Below are 11,328 nucleotides of genomic sequence, written 5' to 3'. Positions count from 1 at the left end.
TTCAAGTCTTATCATATATTTTCAAGCCGATTTAAGTCAAAACTGTAACTAGGCCACTCAGGAACATTCAATGTAATATTGGTTAGCAACTCCATTGTATATTTGGCCTTGTGTTTTAGATTATTGCCCTGCTTAAAGGTGAATTAATCTCCCAGTGCCTTTTGGGAAGCAGCCTGAACCAGGTTTTCCTCTAGGATTTTGCCTGTGCCTTAGCTTTATTCTGTTTCTTTTTATCCTAAAAAAAACTCCCTAGTCCTTGCCGATCACAGGCATACCCATAACATGATGCAGCCACCACCATGCTTGAAAATAGTGGTACTCAGTGATGTGTTGCATTGGATTTGCTCCAAACATAATGCTTTTAATTCAGGACATAAAGTGTATTTCTATGCCACATTTGGTTTTTGTTGCAGTTTTACTTCAGTGCCTTATTACAAACAGAATGCATGTTTTCCCCAAAAAATTATTCTGTAAACACGCTTCCTTCTTTTCGCGCTCTCATTTAGTGTTGTGGAGTAACTACAATGATGTTGATCCATCCTCAGTTTTCTCCTACCAAAGCCATTAAACTATATAACTGTTTTAAAGTCATTATTGGCCTCATAGGGAAATCCCTGAGCGAGTGCCTTCCTCTCCGGCAACTGAGTTAGGAAGGATGTCTGGATCATTGTGGTGACTGGATATATTGATACACATCCAAAGTGTAAGTAATAACTTCACAATGCTTAAAGGGATATTCAATGTCTGCTACCAATAGGTGCACTTCTTGGCGAGGCATTGGAAAACCTCACTGGTCTTTGTGGTTGAATCTGTGTTTGAAATTCACTGCTTGACTGAAGGACTTTACAGATAATTGTATGTGTGGGGTACAGAGATGAGGGAGTCATTCAAAAATCGTGTTATTGTTTGCACACAGTGAGTCCATGACTTGTTAAGCACATTTTTACTCCTGAATTGATTTAGGCTTGCCATAACAAAGGGGTTAAATACTTATTGACACAAGACATTTCAGCTTTTTATTTTTTATTAATTTGTAAAAAAAAATCTAAACACATAATTCCACTTTGACATTATGGGGTATTGTGTGTAGACCAGTGACACAAAATCACAACATGTGAGTCAAGGGGTGTGAAAACTTTCTGAAAGGCACTGTATATATTTATGGAGACAAGCAGAAGAACCCTTTTTGGTTCTTCTTGGCACCTGTTTTCTATGAGTGTATGCCGCAGGCTAATTTTGGGATTCAATTATTTTATCACTGTGGTTAGTGCACATCCTAAGGTAAACAACTAAACTGATATTCTATATTAAATATAGTTTTATTCTTTGTTGTATGACCATCATTTCCCAGATATTTTTGTGTTTAAAGTGAACCGGTTTTTCAATGGAGTACTGCAATGGCAGCCTACAGGTGGAAAATTAGGGACCCTGAATAAAAACATGTTTTAAAACATTATTTGATAGCGAAGGACACGTTCAACCAAACGAAGCAACTCCTCCGCCTGCTCGGGTCAGTTTTCATTGTTGAGACTGTGTTTCTCCCATTGCCTCTTTCTGCTTTCTGGGCACCTGCGCTTGCTAGCCCGCCCTCCTGCAAACATACTGCCTACTGAGACCCCCCCCTTTTCTCTACTGTAGAAAACAGGTTTTCCAGCACTTGCCAGAGCTGCTCGCAATGGACAGCGCTGTGAAGATACAATGATCTCTTTTGCGGCACGACCACTTGAATGAAATCACTGTTGACAAGCGGTCTTAACACAGAACCTAGAGAGACCGAGAGGGAGAGTGAGAGACCGAGAGGGAGAGTGAGAGACCGAGGGAGAGTGAGAGACCGAGAGGGAGAGTGAGAGACCGAGAGGGAGAGTGAGAGACCGAGAGGGAGAGAGAGAGAAGGAGAGCTCTGTGGACTATCTTTGACACAAAGAAACAGGGTTTTGAACCTGCAAACCAAGGAGCTTCTGTCACATCTCTAGTTGCTCTACATCTAGAATAGCCAAGATGGAAGAAGATTTGGATGACGGTCAGACTCAGAAAGGTAAGGAAAGAGAAAGAGTATTTTTTTACATTTAAGTGGATGGATTGAGATTTCCTTAGAGTAAAATCTTCCCCTAATTTCTTTGTCTGTCTGTCAGTGGACTATTTATTCAGAAAGGATTGGGTAAATAGTTGGTTAATACTCTGGGTATAAAAGAGCATCTGTTTTGGTTGTTCCTTTGTCCACTGAGTGTCTGAGTGTGTTTGTGTGTGTGTGTGTTGTCTGCTGTCGAGTCAGTCAGAGAGTGGTGTGAACTGCTTCTCTGAGCGTTGACTGTGAAAGCACAGGGAGAATTGTCTTTGTTCACAGGCGTCTCGGTAAGGCTCTCGCATGCCTGTCGAGATGGCTCAGGGGAACATTGAAGACAAGAGACCTCGAGCCAGCTCCTTTCACTAATAAAACCATTGTATCCAGGCCATCCACATGTCCAGCTATTGTATTTAAATCAAAGCTATTTTATTATTTTAACAACCCCCCACCCCCAAAAAATTATAAAAGCATCTGGATTTGATGCATGTCAGAATTTCTCTCTTGTTCATGTGCATGCAGGGTGTGTTGTTCGCTTTGTGCAGAGGGGTTGCTATTTAAAATGCAAACCCACCCCCTCCCATCCACCAGTGTTTAAGTGTATGCTTGAGGGGTAAATAGCTGTGTACTGTATAAATCCATTTATGATTACCAGGCACTGGCATTAGTTTGAATTTGCATTCCTCCATATTAATACAATTGCTCCCTGTATGAAAAAAGGATGCTATCATTCTCTGAGGTGTGTCTCCCCCCTTCACTCCTCCTTCCTTCCTTTTTTCCCTCCATCCCAAGTTCTGTGCACGTGACAGGGCTTCATACGTCTGTGCTTCTTTTCTTCCCACCTCCCCGTCCCTCCCATCCTGCTTCCTCTCATCCCTGAAAACCAGTGAGTGCTTCACAGGCATGAGTGAGAGCTGAAACAGTTACCATGGCACTGGCCAAGTCTAGTCATCCCTGCAGCTACTCTCTGCTCTCTGTTCTGTTCCTGCAGATGACATTTTGGTACCCTGGGCCAATCAGTTTACTCAGTGTCTGTGTGCATATGAGTGTGTTTGTGTGTGTGTGAATGTCATGGATGCTAGTTTACCTAGAAATACTTATTGCAAAGTGACATACCTTTATTGTCTGGTAAGGTGTTAATACCATTAGTGGCTGCAAAATGACATTGGCTCAGGAATTCTATTTTCACAGTATGGTTCATGACTCTATAAGATTATGATGTCTCCAACCTGTGGGATGACTACCGGAAACATCATGATAGCAGTGTTGATTAAATACCTATCAGTCATGCGTGTCTGTAGTACACCACGTCCATTCATTTGGCTGAAGAAACCAGCTTGTTAGTCCACATATAATTACTTAGCCAATCACGCTCTCCACTACTGGTGCTGCGGCCCCACTGGCCCAAATGTGGCTAACTGACACGTATCTTCTTCATCAAATCTGGAAAGTTATACATAAAACATGGCACTAAAGCAGTTTGGCTGAGTGCTGCTCCACATTTAACGTTCTTCTTTCCTGCTTCCTCACTGAATCAACACACTGACTGATGAACTTCAGTAACCTGGTCCCAGACCTGTTTGTGCTGTATATCCAACGCCTCTGGCCTTACGTCATGCTAAACCATGACAATGGTCATAGGAGTTGGATATACATCACAAACAGGTCCGGGACCAGGTGTAACCGGTGTGAAATGCCTAGCTAGTTAGCGGTATGTGCTAGTAGTGTTCAACCGGTGATGTCACTCGCTCTGAGACCTTGAAGTAGTTGTTTCCCTTGCTTTTGTGTGCAGCGATACGTAATGGAGCTTCGTGGGTGGCGGTTGTTGATGTGTTCAGAAGGGCCCTGGTTCGAGCCCAGGTTCGGGTAAAGAGAGGGACGGAAGCAACACTGATACACATGCTAGAACTTCATCTAGGGACACTTAGCTAGATGTCTTGTGCTTGAAACAAGATTATTTGATGCTCCTGTTTGCAATTATGAGGTCCGAATGCATGAATAATGCAAGTGCCAATGTAATAGGCTGGCCTACATGCTGCTACAGTACAGTATATGCAGTGTGTCTTGCCCACTAGAAAATAATGGAATTCTGGTTCTCGTTTAATAATTGCAGTTTGGTTCCACCATGCAAACCTAATCCCCCCCCCCCCCCCCCCAAACAGAAAAAGCAACAACCTCAAACAAACAGAAAATTGCCCCAAAACTGTCATGACATTTAAAGTACTGACACAAGGAAAATACATTTGACTATACACAGTAGCCATATTGAGGGGGATTGTGGTATGGTCCCACAGTATTACCCTCACAGTGAGGTTATGTGTTTTATGTTATACTTAAAAAAAAATAGCAGTCATAATCCACAGTGCAGCCATAAATAAACCTATTATTTGGCAAGCACCAAAACAACAATGAGTTATACCTATGTAATAATGATTAATAGACTACATATTATCTAATAATGATCTATAAACTACCTATAAAACTACAACCCCTCATAAAGTGAAGATTGGGCCTTACTCTTATATTAACGGGTTCTAAGTCTCTTGTCACTTGGATGAGACAATTATTCACATGACCACTGCAAATTGTACTAAGTTGGTGCTACATGAAAAGAACAGCATGGTCACCTTGCTGTTCTGAAAGACTGGCTTAAGAGCACATGACAGCGGAGATTTAAAACCCTCCTGGGAGGAAGGACAATTAATGACTTGGAGTCCCTGCATTGAGGGCCTCTCAAATGGCTTCATGATGCCTATATTTAATGTTTTTTTGTGTTTTCTTAGATGACAAATTAATTTCTGTTCTTTGGAGTTGTGGAGATTATTTTACATTGTTGAAAACAATGAATGGGAACACTGCTACTGTAGCATTGATTTTAGTCTGAACTGAAGTCGTTCTTTCACTAGTCATGCCACCTAGCTTTTACCATGCTTTCCCCCCCACTTATATATGCAGTGTTGTTATGTGCTCTCTGTGATGTAACCAGAAATCTGAGCAACCTCTTAGGAAGAAACGTAATTAAACAGTTATGCTTTTATATAACAGTCTATGTAACCTAACCTATCATTTTGGGGTGTCTGGTCACAATCTGACCCCCCACCTCAGAGAACCCTGACCCTGAGAGTCCATGATGTATTTAAGAGGACAATCAGTTGTAAGTGCACTTTCTCTGGGGTCATTCCTCCACCAACTGTCTCCCTGTCACCTTCTATGAGGTCACCTGTTATATGTGGACCAGAGCTCTATAGGTCATCTGTAGCCCTTTCCTGGCATTAGGGGCACCATGGACTAGCCAGGGGGCTAACATGAGAGAAGAGCAAATGCACCTACTGTACGTAACACAACATCTAATGGTTTTCAGACACAACGTAACTGTACATGCATTGTAAAAGAGCATATTTTTTATGCCCCTCAGTGCTACTTTGTAAATCCTCAAAATAACAATAAACACCCACAAATAGTTTGCATCACATTCTTTCTTTTTATTACCATTAACAAAGGGTTACAAGGTCTATTTTAAGAGACTTTCAATTGTCATGTGACAGGTATTGATCATCTTAGTGTTGATCTTCTGTTATATTGCTACTGATATTACAGATTTAGTTTAGCTTTCTAATGGAAGAGGGGTACTTCTTAATAATAATGTAAATTACAGAGTTATAGATTGGGCCTTACAATAATTTTAGGGTTCAAGAAAATGACCAAATATTGGAAAATATTGTATTATGGGTTCTCTATGGTCCTTGAACCTCCTCCTCAGACTGCAAATCTCAGATTGTGAGTCAGATGCACCAGCTGCTCTCTTCATCTTTTAGCCAAATGTAGCGCTTCATGCCGCGTGCCACAAGTCACCAACAACAACAGCGGACAATCCTTATTCCCCCAAATAAAATGGCTTAATCAAATGAATTTGTCATGTCAAAACATAAAATTAAGTCATGATCATCTGTCCTAGCTTGATACGGAGGAATCAATTCCACTTTAGGTAGCATTTGTAATGACATACTGCTGTGACTGCTCCAGCTCCAACACAGGGAAAATGTAGTAAGGCCCACCTGTTAAGACTACCTGAGCCAAGCGAAGGAATTAGTTCTCCTTCCGTTCAACTCATTTGATCAAGTTATATCGCCAATGTGTGATAATGTGCTCAGGAGTCAAGGCTCAATAGAGGGAAAATTCCACAGCAAATATAAATTCTTGGAACCTATCAGATCTATCCTAAAACATTAATTGAACTAGGAAAGCTATACAATTCAGGTATTGTATTGCAGTAGTATATTACATTTAAACCAATGAAATGTGTGGTCCGGAACCATTATCACACATCATATGCTCCATTATCCCCTATAAACTGGACATTTGTGTAAGATGCAGCGTTGCACATTTTGAGCCCCTCTAACTTGGGCTGTGACTTTTCATGGTTTGATACATGGTTTTCCCTCTCCCAAAATCTTGAACTGATTATCCATGGAGTTAATCTTCTCACACAGTGAATTCTGGCTTTCTCCACTGCCAGCTGACCTGCTCTTCCACTTCCATTGTTTTGGACTCCAGCTGCATCCCTCCACCCTATGGAGGTCAAGGGAATTCCACCAATTGTTCCCAAATGTTCCCCAAACTTCTGTCACAGTTATTAGGTGAGAGTTGGGTAAGTTGAGTCGGGTAAGTTGATCTTTTATAATCAGCATCACTCCGCCAAGGGAAATATGAAACACTTTCGAACAAAGATATCTACACACTGTACCGGTCAAAAGGTTGGACACACCTCATTCAAGGGCTTTTCTTTACTTTTACTATTTTCCACATTGTAGAGTAATGAAATAGCACACATGGAATCATGTAGTAACCCAAAAAAATGTTAAACATATCAAAATATATTTTACATTTGAGATTCTTCAAAGCCCTTTGCCTTGATGACAGCTTTGCACACTCTTGGAATTCTCTCAACCAGCTTCACCTGGAATGCTTTTCCAACCGTCTTGAAGGAGTTCATACATATGCTGAGCACTTGTTGGCTGCTTTTCCTTCACTCTGCGGTCCAAATATTCCAAAACCATCTCAATTGGGTTGAGGTTGGGTGATTGTAGAGGCCAGGTCATCTGATGCAGCACTCCATCACCCTCCTTCTTGGTCAAATAGCTCTTACACAGCCTGGAGGTATGTTGGGTCAATGTCCTATTGAAAAACAAATGATAGTCCCACTAAACGCAAACCAGATGGGATGGCGTATCGCTGCAGAATGCTACTCTGGATCTCACAAAGACACGGCGGTTAGAACCAAAAATCTCACATTTGGACATATCACACCAAAGGACAGATTTCCATAGTCTAATGTCATTTGCTTGTTTTGCTTAGCCCAAACAAGTTTCTTTTTCTTATTGGTGTCTTTTAGTAGTGGTTTCTTTGCTGCAATTCGACCATGGAGGCTTGATTCACGCAGTCTCCTCTGAACAGTTGATGTTGAGAGGTGTCTGTTACTTGACCTCTGTGAAGCATTTATTTGGGCTGCAATTTCTGAGGCTGGTAACTCTAATGAACTTATCCTCTGCAGCAGACATACTCTGGGTCATCCAGTCCTGTTGCCATCCTCTGGAGAGCCAGTTTCATCATAGCGCTTGATAGTCATGAAGCTGGTTGAGAGAATGCCAAGAGTGTGCAAAGCTGTCAAGGCAAAGGGTGGCTACTTTGAAGAATCTTAAATATAAAATATATTTTCAATGTGTATTATTTCATAGTTTTGATGCCTTCACTATTATTCTACAATGTAAAAAAAGGAGAACTAAAGAAATAAAGAAAAACCCTTGAATGAATAGGTTTGACCAAACTTTTGACTGGTCCTATATATTTCATTCGCACGTTCGTCATAACGATGAGACCAAGGTGCAGCGTGATTTGAATACATTCTTCTTTATTTACAAAGAACACTAAACAAACGTGATGCTAATAATAACGAGTGCTGACAAGCAACTACACATAGACAATAACCCACAAAAACCAACATGAAAAATGGCAACCTAAATAGGAACCCCAATCAGAGACAACGATAAACAGCTGCCTATGATTGGGAAGCAATTCAGGCCACCATGGATCTACATTTACTTAGACATACCAAAACCCCATAGATATACAAAAAACCCTAGACAGGACAAAAACACACATGCCAACCTCGTCACACCCTGACCTAACCAAAATAATAAAGAAAACAAAGATAACTATGGTCAGGGCGTGACATTCAGGGTGTTGTGCAATTCGACACAATCACAATCACTTTTTGTCTTTCAATCATTTTAATCATTTTAATTTTTTCAACACATGTTTAACACTTTTTTTTTCTTCACCTTTATTTAACCAGGTAGGCTAGTTGAGAACAAGTTCTCATTTGCAACTGGGACCTGGCCAAGATAAAACGTAGCAATTTGACACATAAAACAACACAGAGTTACACATGGAATAAACAAAACATACAGTCAATAATACAGTAGAACAAAAGAAAAAAAAAAGTCTATATACAGTGAGTGCAAATGAGGTAAGTTAAGGAAATAAATAGGCCATGGTGGCGAAGTACTTACAATATAGCAATTAAACACTGGAATGGTAGATCGGCAGAAGATTAATGTGCAAGTAGAGATACTGGGGTAAAAGGAGCAAAATAAACAAATAAATAAATAAATACCAGTATGGGGATGAGGTAGTTAGATAGATGGGCTGTTTACAGATGGGCTATGTACAGGTACAGTGATCTGTGAGCTGCTCTGACAGCTGGTGGTTAAAGCTAGTGAGGGAGATGTGAGTCTCCAGCTTCAGAGATTTTTGCAATTCGTTCCAGTCATGGGCAGCAGAGAACTGGAAGGAAATACAACCAAAGGAGGAATTAGCTTCAGGGGTGACCAGTGAGATGTACCTGCTGGAGCGCGTGCTACGAATGGGTGCTGCTATGGTGACCAGTGAGCTGAAATAAGGTGGGGCTTTACCGAGCAGAGACTTGTAGATAACCTGTAGCCAGTGGGTTTGGCGACGAGTATGAAGCGAGGGCCAACCAACGAGAGCATACAGGTCGCAATGGTGGGGAGTGTATGGGGCTTTGGTGACAAAACGGATGGCACTGTGATAGACTGCATCCAGTTTGTTAAGTAGAGTGTTGGAGGCTATTTTATAGATGACATCACCGAAGTCGAGGATCGGTAGGATGGTCAGTTTTACGAGGGTATGTTTGGCAGCATGAGTGAAGGATGCTTTGTTGTGATATAGGAAGCTAATTCTAGATTTAATTTTGGATTGGAGATGCTTAATGTGAGTCTGGAAGGAGAATTTACAGTCTAACCAGACACCCAGGTATTTGTAGTTGTCCACGTATTCTAAGTCAGAGCCGTCCAGAGTAGTGATGCTGGACGGGCGAGCAGGTGCGGGCAGTGATCGATTGAAGAGCATGCATTTAGTTTTGCTTGCGTTTAAGAGCAATTGGAGACCACGGAAGGAGAGTTGTTTGGCATTGAAGCTCGTCTGGAGGTTAGTTAACACAGTGTCCAAAGAGGGGCCAGAAGTATACAGAATGGTGTCGTTTGCATAGAGGTGGATCAGAGAATCACCAGCAGCAAGAGCAACATCATTGATGTATACAGAAAAGAGAGTCGGCCTGAGAATTGAATCCTGTGGCACACCCATAGAGACTGTCAGAGGTCCGAACAACAGGCCCTCCGATTTGACACACTGAACTCTATCAGAGACGTAGTTGGTGAACCAGGCGAGGCAATCATTTGAGAAACCAAGGCTGTCGAGTCTGCCAATAAGAATTTTGTGTTTGACAGAGTCGAAAGCCTTGGCCAGGTTGATGAATACGGCTGCACAGTAATGTCTCTTATCGATGGCGGTTATGATGTCATTTAGAACCTTGAGCGTGGCTGAGGTGCACCCATGAACAGCTCTGAACCCGGATTGCATAGTGGAGAAGGTATGGTGGGATTCGAAATGGTCAGTAATCTGTTTGTTAACTTGGCTTTCGAAGACCTTAGAAAGACAGGGTAGGATAGATATAAGTCTGTAGCAGTTTGGGTCTAGAGTGTCACCCCCTTTGAAGAGGGGGATGACCGCTGCAGCTTTCTAATCTTTGGGAATCTCAGACGATACGAAAAAGAGGTTGAACAGGCTAGTAATAGGGGTTGCATCAATTTTGGCAGATCATTTTAGAAAGAGAGGGTCCAGATTGTCTAGCCCGGCTGATTTGTAGGGTTCCAGATTTTGCAGCTCTTTCAGAACATCAGCTATCTGGATTTGGGTAAAGGAGAAATGGTGGGGGCTATAAATACTATATAAATATAAAGTATAAATACTTTAGAAAAAAAAGCAAATCCACGATACATTGGGTGAGGCGGGTTGCAGGAGAGTATTTAGAAGTTGAGGTTTAGCTAAATATTTTAAAAGATATGCAAAGAAAAATATGTAAAACGATATATACAAGGGACACGACAGGACAAAGACATCTGACTGCTACGCCATCTTTGCATTCACCTAACAAATACTTTGTACTTTTTGTTTACACTTTTAACATATGCCACTTACCCCAAGGCAAACATTTAGACTATTAGCCCACACAGTGACAAGAATGCACTTTCATGTCTGGTTTAGGACCTCATATTGAAGCTTATAGAGATCTTTAAATTAGCTACTTTGGTTTAGATACAAGCTTCATGAAACCTCTAACCCAATAAATGTATTTGACTTGGTGAAAATCAGTTTTTCAAACCTAACTTGCTTACCACTTTTCCATGTGGTTTCTTTCTTCACTGACTCAATGAAATTATTACCTCTTCATTAATATTTGGCCAAATTATATATTTTGTATATCGTTTCCTATAAAGGGTGGCTCAACTGACCACTTCGGCTCAACTTACACCACTTTCCCCTACTGGCCAACGTCTGAGTGATTTCTCATTGTTCTCACAATAATGTCCAGCATGTGCTCAAAAAACTTGACAACATATTTCAATAACTTTTCGGTCGGGAATGTCTTATCTTTTATCGAAAGTTATATGACTTTATATGATGTGATCATATTAATATAAATATGAATTGTGCATCTAAAAACGTAATTTTAATGGTAAATATAATGATTTGGGACTGAACTTAAAATCACACATTGGAGACAACTGCACGAAACCTGCTCGCATCGTTAAATATTTCACCAAACATTACAGAAGCATGTACATCATTTGGGGGGCTTGATTAATTCAGTCCCTTTCAAAACCAATGCCTGGGCTTTCAGATCTGAC

General features: G+C 41.0%; 1 protein-coding gene across 1 annotated transcript in view; it reads left to right on the top strand.

Moving 5' to 3' along the window:
* The first annotated feature begins 1,643 nt into the window (after positions 1–1,643).
* The window catches only part of LOC139391077 (neuronal membrane glycoprotein M6-a-like), a 36,562-nt gene continuing 26,877 nt past the window's right edge, over positions 1,644–11,328 (top strand). Inside the window, exon 1 of the mRNA XM_071138581.1 lies at positions 1,644–2,035. Coding sequence (XP_070994682.1) covers positions 1,999–2,035 — 37 coding nt within the window. The 5' untranslated portion in view covers positions 1,644–1,998. The remainder of the gene's footprint in view (positions 2,036–11,328) is intronic.

The sequence above is a fragment of the Oncorhynchus clarkii genome, chromosome 31, assembly GCF_045791955.1.
Source record: "Oncorhynchus clarkii lewisi isolate Uvic-CL-2024 chromosome 31, UVic_Ocla_1.0, whole genome shotgun sequence".
NCBI lineage: Eukaryota > Metazoa > Chordata > Actinopteri > Salmoniformes > Salmonidae > Oncorhynchus > Oncorhynchus clarkii.
The sequence above is the reverse complement of the archived record's forward strand: the minus strand, read 5'-3'. Positions and strand labels throughout refer to the sequence as shown.